We start from the raw sequence: 13277 nt of genomic DNA, 5'->3' as shown, positions 1-13277 counted from the left end.
GAGAAAGAAGAGGAATACGGGGAGGAAGAAGGAGGGGTAGAGAGCGGGACAGGACGGGGAGCCTCAGAGAGCCCCGACTCCACCCGAGCCCGCCCCGGCGGCCCGCCCTGCTCGGGATGCTGCGCTCGGCGGAGCTCGGCTCGGTTCGGCCCCGCTCGGCTCCTCGCCTACACTCGGGCTGTTCTCCGCTAGACTCGGCTGGATTCGCCTCTTCGGCGCAGCTCGGCTCGGCTCAACTCGGAGCCGCTCGCCTCCATTCGCCCCGGCTCGGCTCCGCTCGACTCGGTTCGGCACCGTTCGGCTCCGTTCGGCTCCGCTCGGCTCCGCTCGGCTCCGCTCGGCTCCGCTCGGCTCCCCGCGGCAGCGCGCCTCCCGCGCACGCGCACAGCTCGCCGCTCTCCTGCCGCCGAGCCCCGCGCCCGGCCCGGCCGGCGCACGGAAACCCCCGCGCCACATTAGACCCAGCAGTTTCTGCGCTAAACCCTTTCTGTCCTAGAAGGAGATAACTTCTCTACCTCCTTCGTCTCCTCACTTTTCTTCTTTGATTTCAAAATCAGAGTTACAAAAACCTACTCACAACTACAAGATTTAGTAAGTAGCCAATAATGTAGTCCCGTCAATTTCATAACCTACAGAACACGTTATACTTATGTTTCCACAATTTAAAAAAAAAAAAAAAAAAAAAAAAAAAATCACACAAGAGTCCTACTCACTGTGTCAAGCCTTATTTAAAACACACCAAAGAAAAAAAAAAACAAAAAAGCCCAACCCCGAAAGAAATAGTTCCACAACCAAAGCAGAACAAACAAGTAACACTAACTAAAACCCCACGTCCAAATACGCTCTGTTTATCAGTCACCAACCCGAAAAATCTCTTTTCTACGTAGCTCGTTTGTATACCTCCTCACAACTAACCTTATCCTTTACAAACACTAAATTGCAAATCAAAAAACTTACACGTAACATAAACTCTTCAAATAACATTTATACACTCATACCCCAAATGACAGGTAAACCACCAAAAGTAAAATTACTCAAATCATTACAAAAAAATACTTGTACAATATTTAGTTACAAAACAACCCCCAAACCACACCAAACCACAAAGAAGTTACCTCAAAACAGCAAACCTACAATTTAAAACAATTAACCCACTAAGACCAAACATAACAATAATACATATAAAAAAAAAAAAAAACAAACCAAAAAAAAAAAAAAAAACAAACCAAAAAAAACAAAACAAAAAAAAAAAAAAAAAAAAAAACAAAAAAAAAAACCAAAAAAAAACAAAAAAAGAACACCCACCTAAAAATACCCAATCACTCCAACACAAATTTACTTCTCAGGATCAAAATCGTACAACCTTTTAACAACCTAATTCTATTAGTTCTACATCTCTTTTAACACCTAAAATAACTACAACTCACACTTGAAGCACATCAAATGAACTTACTTATTAACCAACCAAATCAAACAATAACACATGTATAACGTTAAATAAATTACTGCCAAATATGAACATCTTTAAACATACTACCTTACAAAATAAAACAACTGTTCATTTTTTATTATTCACACACAATCATAAATAGAAAACATTTTTAAAAATATATAAATTGATGAAATCACAAGAAATCAATTTACAAAAACATTACTAATTTTTTTTTAAAAATTAAACAATCACACATAAAAAATAACTAAATAATATTTTCAAAAATTAAAACATCGCTGAATAACTTAAATCATTATTAAAAACTAAAATACTCATCTTATTAATAATTACTGCTTTTTATCTCCCCTACCGATTTAAATTTTTACATAGAACTCTACAAAAATCCTTAACAAGTAGATTTATAACTTACATTTTAAAACATATATAGATAAACATACTTAACAGGAGTGATCTACACACCAAACAAGTAAACTAACCAAAAAAACCCTAATAAAATACTAATATATTCATAACACAAAAACCCAAAATCATTAACATAAAAACCCATACGAACACATGAAAATACCTACAGTAAAAAAAAGACGTACCTTAATGAACAATATTCACACCTTAATAATTCATTATAAACTCTTACCAATTAATGATTAACATGACTTGATACCAATAAAATACAAGAAAATGTTACTTTAGCCAATAAGCAGAATAAAATGTTATACCTAATAACTTAAAATCGCACTTTATTAAAAATAGAAGACAGTAAAGCAACGTATCATAAAAACTCCCATTATTATCACTACACAGATATACAGAGATACGCATATATCTATATACAGGTAGATCATATACCTCTCATATATATATATATATATATAGATATATAGATCATATACCCATCTCAACAGCGGCATCTGGGATCGATTCCTGTTTTCTCTCTTGTCTCCTAAATTTATTAGCCACAAAGGATGGAGTAAGGAAATCATTTTATTTATCACCTGGTTCTCCAGAAACCTGAAAAACAAAATGAAACAGAACAAAAAGGAAAAAAAGAAAAGAAAACCACATTTGAAAGGCAGATCCTCACCAGCAGCTGGTCCATCTCCTACGGGGGACCATATTCTAGGGCACTTTTGGTGCACTTGCCTGAACCTGTCAGGGCACTCTGTGCTTGCAGAAGAGATTTTTTTTGTCAGGGAGAGGCAAGGGGAGGAGAAGTAACGTTCTAGACAGCTCAAATCCATTACTGTGCCACTTCCTGTGCAGCAGGTCCTGTGACAGGATGGGAACTGAGGCTGCTTGAAATTTCAAAGCTAAAGACACCAGCACAAGGTGTCCTTTTGCTTTGTCAAGGAAGTGATTCCCAAATCACACAGCCCCCCCACCATCGTCCCTCCCACCACCACCTGAAAGCCTCTTGATTCTCTTCTCAAAAACACAAGGGACACCTCAGCGTTCAGCAAGTTCTGCCAGTGCAGCCCTCGGTGTCCCCGTCTCCAGGTCTGTCCCCCTTGCTTTCATCCTCAGCCACGTCATTCTTCAGCCGTGGACAGGAAATTGTCCCCATGTCTCCCGTACTTGGCTGGTTACCTTTTCTCTAAGCCGTGCAGGACCCACGAGAGGAGGCTGTGATCCTCTATCAGCGCTCATGGGCAGCTCTAGAGGTGACACGGGCAGCACTCTGTCGTATCTCCAGAATAGGACTCTGAAACAGAAAATGCAACTTGTTCTTTTACAGCCAAGATCTGATTATCTAAAATAAAATGAGCAATTTGGCTGGTACCCGATCAACTTCCAGCTAAAATGAACACCGCCTGTTCTCAGCAACTCCAGAGAAGGAAAGACATTCTCCCTTCAACGCTTCACACCACAGGTGCTGCTCTTACAAGAAGTATTCAGGTAGCAAGACAATTTTCTCTTTTTGTCCGAGGTTTTGATACCTGAAATCCTCAGGGTGGATGCTCCCAAACCTGAGAGCTCCCGGCAGGCGAGTTTCCCTCCTGCCGAAGCACTGTGCAGGTGACAAACGTGCTGGCTGGGGAATAGAGACCCCAAAAAGAAAAGACCCCGACTGCAGGAGCAAAACCACGGCACCCACGTGAGGCTCCACGATGGCAGGAACCGGTCCCAGTTTCAGGGGATAAGGATGGGACCGGTTTAGACACAACCTAAATTATTTCCCCCTCCACACATCCACAAAACCAACAAGGAACAGATTTTCAAGAGGACCAAGGCAGAATCAGCTGCTCCTTTCTGTTTTGTACTTGAGATCTTGAGGCCATACAAGCTTTTGTGGTTTGGGGTATTTGGGAACTGTTCTTTTTCAATTCTTACCTGGGAGCCCTGGTCACACAAAGGACTGCTGAGAAAGGAAAGAATGACCCGGAAAATCCTCTGGTAGACATAGAGCTTACAGCAATGTTTGTCACGCAGCCCTTCCCCAAGAAATCTGAGGATCCACTCGTGCTGTTTTGTACTGGAAGCCATAAAGAAAAATACCACCGTCAGACATTCAGACATTTCCAAAGGATACATGCTCCTAAGAGCACAAAACCCCGGTTCCCTCTGAGTGCCAGCTCAGGAATTACCACAGCTTCTTCTGGACTTCTCAATTTTCCATTCCTATCAAATTTAATCGCTAACATCCATTGGGAACAGTCAGTCTGCAGCCCAAACATGCAGTGGAAATGGAATTTTAGAAGTTGCTGTTTCTAAAATACTTCAGTTGAACTCAAAGTTACTAGCCTAAACTCAAAGAGGAATTGTAGCTAGCCGGGGCAGAACATTCTTTTCTTGTGCTCACAGAGCATACGCAGCACAACTCCTTGTGCGCTAGTATTAAGAAGACAACAAAAACCTCACAGAAATAACATTTTGAATTCCTACATGAAACATAAGAAAGACGCTTCTAATTAACTACCCGTGGGAGAATGAGCTTTCATTGTATTTTTGCGGCTGTTTCTAATACATTTCTGAAGAATTACTGGGTACCTAAAATGGGACTCTTACCTCAAAATCAAAACTGTAGAAAAGCTGGAGAAAACCTGGTACCTTCCTCAGGTCCAAATACCGGTGTGACAGAAGGAATCTCTTTACCCTTATGTACACGTGCTCCTCTGTAAAGAGAAAAGGTTGGCATGGTGGAGGAGGACAGCGCTCCCAATCCACAAGCACGGACGACAATTCCTGGAAGCTGCAGTCAGTGAGCGTGCAGCGCTCCGAGCTGGGAGAACAGCCCGGCAACTGCAGAAGGCCTTTGCTCTGAGGCGCATTCCCATTGCTGCCCACCCTCCCCTTCTCTTGCCCAGGAGGAAAAGCTCAGGCAAGAGCGCACGAGCACAGAGCAGGTGAGGGGATCGACACTCCCCAGGGCTCTGTTTTTCACCCCAGCAGTGACACACGCAGCACGTCCCAGTACCTGGCTTCAGGATCTGCTGTGCCACACGAGCAGCGCAGAGGGTGAGGGAGAAGGTGAACCTGAGGCTTGGCTGCCTGATTCCGTTCTGCACGGCATCCAAGAGATACGGCAACGGCAAGGGCCCAGGGAGAGAAGCCTGAAGCACAGCCCAAATGAACACAGCGGGAGCAGGAAGACATCGATCAGCTTCCGGGACATTTCACGGGTCACACAGGTAGGAGCCCCAATTCAGCAAACCTGAGGCTTTGGCGACGTCAGGATCAAAACACCCGGAAACCTGTGAGAAAGAAACCGAACTGCAGCCGGCTAAAAGCCGTCCCTGCCTCAAACTCCTTCAAACAACTTGCTCACGAGGAGGCAGGGATTGATTCAATACTCACCAGCCCATCTGGCCAAGGTCAGAGCTCTGTGCCCACCCAGGACACGGCAGCCAGCAGGGACCCTTCTCCCACTCTCCAGCACGGACCTGTGAAGCCAGGGAGAAGTTTACAGAACAGAAGCAGCCAGAAGATGCTCTCTACTTCCATACGCTCTCTGATCGATCACTCCCAAGGAAAGTCCCCACGGATCGGAAGCAACCACCTCTCATTTCTCCTCCGCAATCATCACTGCCTTGCCTTTCTGTGCGTTTCCTCCCGTGCCCGTCCCCAGAGCACATTAAGTCCATCTTTTGTTCCCAACCGCAGCTCTCCAGCACAAATGCCACTCCTCACACACACAAAGCAAACGGTCATCTGCTTCAGCTTTTGGCTTAGAAAGTAAGAACCTCAGCGCGTCCGGCTACGTGATTAAAACACAGAGACGCACGGGTGGACATAGATGGAAAGCTTTTCAGGAGAGAAAAGAGCTGATTCGCTAGCACGCTTCCATACAGCTTCAGAAAAATCAGAATCCATAGCAACTCCTAAGACCCCTGCTGAGGAACCCAGCCCTCCTGGGGACACCCAATGCAGCAGCTACGGGAAAAGCATGGGAAAAGCCAAACTTGGGGTGAAAAAAAGATGACATCAATACAGCAGCCTGTAAAAAGCCTTCACACAGCAACAGTGGGAACCAGTCCCATTTGCTCCGTCCCTGCTTTTTGGGATGACACAAACAGGAAATGAAAACACGTGAAACACAAGGCACGCCTATAGGGTGTACCAGGTGCTCCTTTTGGCAGCGTGGATGACAAAGGTCTCTCTGCGCACTTACAGGCAGCCCGGTTTCAATCCATCCTTAGCCCAAGCCTTCCTCGCCTCCCATTCGCCAGCGCTCTGCTCTGGCCTTTGGAGCGCTGGCCCCGTCCTCCCGCAGCAGCACGGCACCGGAACACAGCGAGGCAAAGCGTGTGCCGGAGCCGCCCGTGCTGTCAGCGTACCTGTCAGCTGCCGGCGGTGGGCAACTCCGGCCCTGCGGGCAAGGGGGAGACGGCTCGGGCACCTCCAGCGGCTGCTCTGCCCCGATGCTTTCGCGTTCTCCTGCATTTCCCTGCAGCGGAGGGGGTCCGGGACGGGGGCGGATCGTGTCAGAGTGGAGACGGCGGGGAAGCACGGGGAGGCGGCGGGAACGCGGCGGGACGAGACAGCGACGCGGCGGGACGGGGACGGCTCGCTTGACCTTCCAAAGATGGCGGCAGGAGGGGCGGGGAAAGCCGGGGCCCCGCTCCGCCGCCTGCGCGCCGCCCCGGCGGCATTTTCCGGCACGCGGTCGCTTCCAGCGTCTAGAGAGGGACGCGCGCGGGGATCGGGAAAGGGGAGTGCAGCCCTGTTCCGACGCCGCTCGCCCCCCCCGGCCCGTGAGCGCTGCGACCGCGCCTCCGCCGCCCGCCGAAAGCGGCCCCGCCGGGCCGCCCTCGCCGCTGCCGTTCTTCTCGGTCATCGGGTCCCTTTGCTCTCCCGAATCTCCTTCACCCCTCCCCTCTATTTACAGACACCGCCCCGCTTGCCGCTCGCTCCCTCCCGCGCCTCGCCCTTCCCACGCTCGGCAGCCGTCCTTCCCCCCTCAGCCGGCACCCAGCGGCGAGGGGCAGGGCGCTGGCTGGGGGGGGGCTGCAGTACCGCTCTCTGTCCACAAGGCGGCAGCACCGCCGCCGGCCACAGCCGGGGGCTGCCGCTCGCCCGGAGGGAAGGGAGGCAGAAAAGAACAGGGGCGATCCCCTTGGAAAAATCCTGAAAAATAAATGGCCCAAAACCACCCGCACACAAACTAAAACACACTGCCTCTAACCCAATAAAACCCCTCCAAAATCCTTTTCTTTTAAACTCTCTAGAACTATCTTTCATATTTATACTTTTCACATTCCCATTTATCATGTATATTGATGCATGATGTTATTTCGATTCTATATTAAATATCTTCTTCCTATGACTTCTATTTATTTATATTTTATCTTTTTATATATCCAGATATATTAATATACATTTCTATATTTCTATTGCAAAAATAGTTCTGTTATTTAAAATAAAAGCCCTGCCTGTAACCAAATTCTAGCTCTATGATATTAATATTAACGATCTCTTATTTAAAAGAAAAATGCTGCCTGAAACCCACCCGCCCGCGCTGCGAGTGCGGCAACAGCCCGTGTCCGCAGTACTGGCAAGGCCGCGGGAAATCCCGGCGGGGCGGCCCCTGCGTGGCGCGCGGGCAGTGCAGCACGCGGACCACGATTTTCCCGCGCTTTTTTTTTTTTTTTTTTTTTTTTTTCTATCCGCCATATTGAGAAGGTCAAGAGTGTCCCGGCCGCCGCGACACTTTCAAGATGGCGGCCGCGTGAGGCCCTCGGAAGGGAGAGGCGTTTTTGCCGATGCCTGTCGGCGCCCGCTCAAAACCTGACCGCCCGCGCAGCCGCTGAGCTCACAGTCCGTGGCCACGACACGGGAAAAAGCGAAAAAAATCCCGCGGGGCGGCGCCGGCGTCAGGGTGCCGTGCAGGCAGTGCAGTAGACAGACCGAGGTCCTCCTTTTTCCCGCCTTTTTTGCCGCCATATTGGGAAGGTCAAGCGAGTCCGCGACAACCCACTCCCAAGGTGGCGGCCGCGGGAGGACCTCGGGCGAGGGCTGCACTACTGCACTCTGGCCACAAGGCGGCGGCACTGCCGCCCGCCCTGGGGCTGCAGGCGGGGAAGGCGCGCAAAGAAGAGCAGGCGCGACCCCCTTCAAAACATCCTCTGCAATAAATGCCCCTAAACATCCCGCACGAAACCGAAAAACACCGACAAAAAAAAAAAAAAAAAAAAAAAAACCTGCCTCTAACCCAATAAGAACCAAAATAAAAAAATCTTTTCTTTTAAGCTATATTTCAATCTATATTATTTTTATATTTTTTATATTTATATTCACATTTTGATTTAAAATGTATACTGATGTATAATGATAATTTTATAATTTCTTACATTCATTCATATTACTTAAAGTTTATTTTATTTTCTATTTTTATGCATGTCTTAATATATTGATTACATATTTCTATATTTAGATTGATATTTCTAAAAGGTTTATATTGTTTATAATAAAATCCCTGCCTCTACCCAAGTCAAAACAAAAAAAAAAAACCCCTTTCTTCTAAACTGTGTTTAAATTTATCTATGTTTTTCGCATTTCTATTGAAATTTGCATTGTAAATGTAGATTGATGGATGGTGTTATTTATATTCTATATCTTCCTATTACTTATTTTTATTTACACTTTATATTTTTTATCTATCTTTATACATTGATTATCTATTTCTATTTTTAGAATTATATCAAAATAAAATGTATATTCATATTTTTTAAAATAAATACCCTGCCTCTAACCAAATAAAAACCAAAGAAGCCCTTTCTAATTTATTTCTATTTTTAATTTTTATAATAAAAGCCCTGCCTACTACCAAATAGAAAATTTTAAAAACCCCTTTATTTTAAACTATATTTGAATATTTTTCTATTTATGCTTTTGATATTTACATTTATAGTTTCTTACATATTATATTACAGTATATTGATGTACTATATTTAGATATATAAAATATATGACATGTCATGTGGTATAATAAGACATATACAGTATCATATCCATTATGTATTGTATCAATTTCTATGATTTTGGATTTTATATCTATCTACATATATTAATTATACATTTCTAGATTGATATTTTCTATGGATTTGATTTATATGTATAATCTATGTTCATATGTACTTATATAAACATACTCTAAAATACTCTATAGAGTATAAAATACTCTATATCAAACATTAGAACATCTTACGGTGATAGATAATATTATTTATGTTACATGTTCTATTTATATGTATTCTATTTATATTTTAAATGGAAGTTTTATATTCCCATTTTTATATTTCTAGATTTGTTTTCTTACATTATAATTATAATTTTGCATTTAAGATCCAATACCTAAAACTAAAATGCCAATACAAACAGCAACAAATTCCCACCCATACCGTCCAAAAATATTAGAATGGCTCCACCAGCCAACCAACTACCAGCAAAAAAAACCCACACTACACTCTTTTCACTAACAATTCTTATCACATCACAAAAATTAAACAAAAATGAAAAAAAAACCCTATACAATCCCACACAGCAAATCACAAAACCCACTAAAAAGAAAAAAAAAAATCCAACTAACTTACTAAACTCCAAACCCTACAACAGACCCTGAACGTTACTAAAAAAAAAAAAACCAAAAAAAAAAACTCTACCTCAACACTAACTCATAAAGAGAACCCAATACGCTATAAAATAAACTTAAAAAACCACCAAACCAATTACCGATATAAAAAAATCTAAACCACTAAGAAACAAAAAAATCACCACCCAAATAAAATAACTACCGAAAAAAAATCCACCATATAAACAACCATGTTCCCAAAAATAAAACGAATAAAAAACAGCAACCAAATACATCAAACTACAAAAAAAAAAAAAAAAAAAAAAAAAAAAAAACTTCAATTAACAACAACAAAAAAATGATTCCTAACTCAATAAACCCATAATGCCTCAAACCATAATCAAAACTAAAATACCACCTGGAAATAAACACCAAGCCAAAAGATAAATGGAACCATAAACAATATCTCCCAGATTCTCTGCAACAACAAAACATACACGACAATCAAACATACCAAATGAATAAAACCTCTATAATACAATCAACAATAATGCAATGACCAATATTACAAAAACCTCACTAATGAACTACAGGACACTGCCTCAAACCCACCAAAACGAACACTACATACTCACGCTAATAAAAGCCACCACAATCCAATTAAAAACCTAACCGCTACTTCATGCCACGACCCATAAAAAAAACATTGTAAACCTTAAAATATATAATTTTAAATTATCTTTTTATAATATAAAAATATTATTTAAAAACCCAACCAAAAAAATCAAAACAAATCAAAACAAAAAAAAATCCACCAAATTCCACAAAAATGAAATCCAACAACAAAACTCAATCCAAATAAATCCTTGCCATCAGCACCTGAACCAAGAACCATAACATTCAAGAAGTACACCATGTCCCTTAGCATACACCAAGCACGAACAAAAGAAAACGATACAATCAATTCCTAAGAACCACCTCCAAAGCGCTACAACCAAGGACCTTCGGAAAATGAAAAGCCGCGCTGCCGGCAGCGGGCGGAGCGCGGCTCCCGGCAGGAAAGCGGCTCCTGCGGCAGGCAGAGGCGGCGCCGCGCCGGGAGCCCCCCGCCCGCTCCCCCTGCCCGGCGGGGCCGGCACCGGGCCCAGGGGGCCCCGGCGGCGCCCGAGCCCCGCGCTCGGAGCGGACGGAGCGGCCGGCACCGGCCGGCACCGGCGCAGCGCCCGCGCCGCCTCTCCCGCCCGCCGGCCCGGCAAAGCTCCCCTCGGCTCCGCACGCCTCGCTCCGGCGCGGCTCCGGCAGTCCCGCGCCAGCCCGGCCGCGCCCAAGTCCCCTTCCACCTCGGCAGCTCCCCGGGCAACGCCAGCAGCTCCCGCGCCACAGCCTTGGCTGCCGGGCCAGGGGCACAAGAAGCGCCCTCCAATGCAGCGGCACAGCCCGATCCCAACCCTTCAAACGCTGCGAGAGCTGCAGCCTCCTTCAATTCAACCCCCGGAACTTACGCCACACTCAGGTGCTCGCCTCACTTCAACAAGGGCAAATAAATGAGTTCTCCCCATGAAGTTCACCCTCTATAATAGCAGAAAAGAAGGGCTTTTCCTCAAATGAAATCCTTCAAATGATGGGAAAAGGGCATTTCTACCTCAATCCAAACCCTTTAAAAGGATGGAAAACAGGGCTGCCCCCTCAATTTAAACCTTAGGAGGATGACAATGGGGGGACTACCCCCAAATCAAACCCATCATACGACAACAATATTTTCCCCCTTCCATTTAAAATAGAACACAGGGATTCCCCTGTCACCCCTGTGATATCCCTTGAAATAGAGATTTTTGGAATTCACTTAAGTTAACAAAATGAATTAAGCATTTATATTTTAGCTTGTAGGGTTATGTGTTGAATTTTAACATTTTACTTAAGAAACCTCTGCCATGGTTCAAAGGGCATAAGAAAATGCAGATTTCTGAAGCTTCTTGCATAAAAGAACAATACCCAGGGATGTAAAGAACCCAGATAAAGAAGCCCCTCTGTCTCTAAGCCTATCAAGACTGACAGACGTTCACAGATAAACACTGAAGGACCGAAAGCGCATGTACAGAGAGGAAAAGTTCAAAAGTTCAGTCATGAGGAAGACCAAAATCTTCAGCCTCAGAAGACCCCCGAGACCCCCATGCGACCACCACAGCAAACCACGCGTGCCCAGAAGGGCGTGGACCTACTTAGCATGAGAGGCGAGGACAGGAAGGGCCAAGGGTTGAATATGCATGGTAAAGTTGTGCAATGTGCTGCATATGGAACATCTTTGTGAATAAAAGGGTGGGTCAGAGCGAGCCTCGGGGCACAAGTTTTGGAGAGCTATCTCACTTGTGCCGGGCGCTGACACACAGACCCACTTCATAACTACCCCATGTTGTAGAGTCTATTTAGTTATTCCGCGTATCGCTTCACCTTAACACCCTGGAAAAGGCAGGTTTTCCTTCAATCAATACCCTCAAAACCACAAGTGAAGAGGGATCCCTCCCACTTCAAACACAGACAATAGTGGAAGAGGAGCTGCTTCCCTCATTTTGAATTTCTTTTGTCCTCATAATCTCTTTTTTTTTTTTTTTTTTTTTTTTTTTCTGGGTGCACTGGGGAGAGATTGGCAAGATGAAATTTAAAAGGGAAAGGAGAAAAGTCCCCGCTACAAATCCACACCGGCTTACCTGTTTGGCTGCTGCTTCCCAGCACAAAGGTTTGTCCCTCGGCACCTCCTTTGAGCAATGCTCCACGTACCCAAGGGTGTATCCAGGTGATCCCCCGAACCCTGTCAGATGCTCCCACCGTCCTTCCATGAGACAGCCCCGGGAGCCCCCCATAAACCCCTCTGCTCCAGCAGCTCCATTAAAAAGGGATCTGAGACAAACCCTCTCCCTAATTCTGCCCCCGGCAGGAGCCACCCCAGTCCTCATCCTCACAGCTCACACCTGGGGCTGCTCTGAGCCCTCATCATCCTCACAGCTCACACCTGGCGCTGTTGCCACTCTCCAACATCACCTCTCCCTCTCCAGCACACAGCCCACTTCTCACAGTCACAGACCAAACAGAAATCTACTACCAGGTGTTGGCTTTTCTTAGTCCATCTGGTTAGACGATTAAAACACATACGTGCATTGATGGTCATTGAGGGAAAGCTTTCCAGTGGAGAAAATAGTCATTTTGGAAGCACACTTTGATACACCTTCAGAAAAAGCAGAATCAGCACCAATGCCTAAGACCCCTGCTGAGGAACCCAGCCCTCCTTGGGACACCCAAGGCAGCAGACCTCGAAAAAGGAGGGGAAAAGTCAAGCTTGGAGTGGAAAAAGAGAACATAAGTACACCAGCCTTTCAAAATGCCTGCACACAGCAATAGTGGGAACCAGTCACATTTCATCTCTCCTTGCTTTCTGTGATGACATAAATATGAAGTAAAAACACGTTAAACAAAAGGCAGAGCTAGGATTTTACAGGTCTTCATTTTGGCAGTCTGGATGACAAACGCCTCTTACGGGACTGCGACACGTTTTGGGGACTGGCAGAGAATGGAGGCAAAAGGTGCCAGAGCGCCCTTTCTATTCCCTTCAGCTCCTGCAGCTGTTGTGATGGTTTCAGGGCACTTACTTCATTCCTAGATCAAAACGTTATGGCATTATTTTCAAAACTACTACCCATGCCCAGTCAGAGTTTCCTACATTCCTGGATACAAATGAGTGGATAGAGAGAGGGTTTCTTTCCAAATGAATTTAGCAATACTTTCCTATTTTTACCAATACCTATAAAAACGAAACATTTGCCAGGA

At 45.1% G+C, this 13277-nt stretch overlaps 1 protein-coding gene across 9 annotated transcripts; it reads right to left on the bottom strand.

Annotated features, from left to right (window-relative positions):
- Nucleotides 1–1552: 1552 nt before the first annotated feature.
- Nucleotides 1553–10987, bottom strand: LOC128787352 (nucleolar pre-ribosomal-associated protein 1-like). 9 transcript variants are annotated; one of them, XR_008430693.1, is made up of 8 exons: nt 6226–6629; nt 5246–5331; nt 4866–5142; nt 4457–4563; nt 3782–3923; nt 3038–3152; nt 2344–2461; nt 1553–2299 (listed from the first exon to the last, which is right to left on the bottom strand). XR_008430693.1 is itself a non-coding variant. In XM_053941425.1 (6 exons), the coding sequence occupies exons 2-6, from the start codon at nt 5251–5253 to the stop codon at nt 4247–4249; spliced, it is 324 nt and encodes a 107-aa protein (XP_053797400.1). In that variant the 5' UTR covers nt 5254–5331; nt 6226–6629; the 3' UTR covers nt 3930–4246. The 9 variants fall into 9 exon arrangements, 1 of the variants encoding a protein (XP_053797400.1); XR_008430691.1 differs by having other exon boundaries at nt 1553–2461; XR_008430688.1 differs by lacking the exons at nt 1553–2299; nt 2344–2461 and having other exon boundaries at nt 2476–3152; nt 4866–5001; nt 5103–5142.
- Between the last annotated feature and the right edge of the window lie 2290 nt (nt 10988–13277).

The sequence above is a fragment of the Vidua chalybeata genome, chromosome 4, assembly GCF_026979565.1.
Source record: "Vidua chalybeata isolate OUT-0048 chromosome 4, bVidCha1 merged haplotype, whole genome shotgun sequence".
In the NCBI taxonomy this organism is placed as follows: domain Eukaryota; kingdom Metazoa; phylum Chordata; class Aves; order Passeriformes; family Viduidae; genus Vidua; species Vidua chalybeata.
Note: the sequence above shows the minus strand (reverse complement) of the source record. Positions and strands in the feature narration are given on the sequence as shown.

Bases quoted from the DNA above. Each gene is read 5' to 3' on its own strand.
- LOC128787352 (XM_053941425.1), bottom strand. The intron at 4,564-4,865 runs GTACTGGGACGT...TTCTCTTTACAG, and splicing joins ACAGCAGATCCTGAAGCCAG to AGGAGCACGTGTACATAAGG. The intron at 4,280-4,456 runs GTAAGAGTCCCA...TCTTAATACTAG, and splicing joins TCTACAGTTTTGATTTTGAG to CGCACAAGGAGTTGTGCTGC.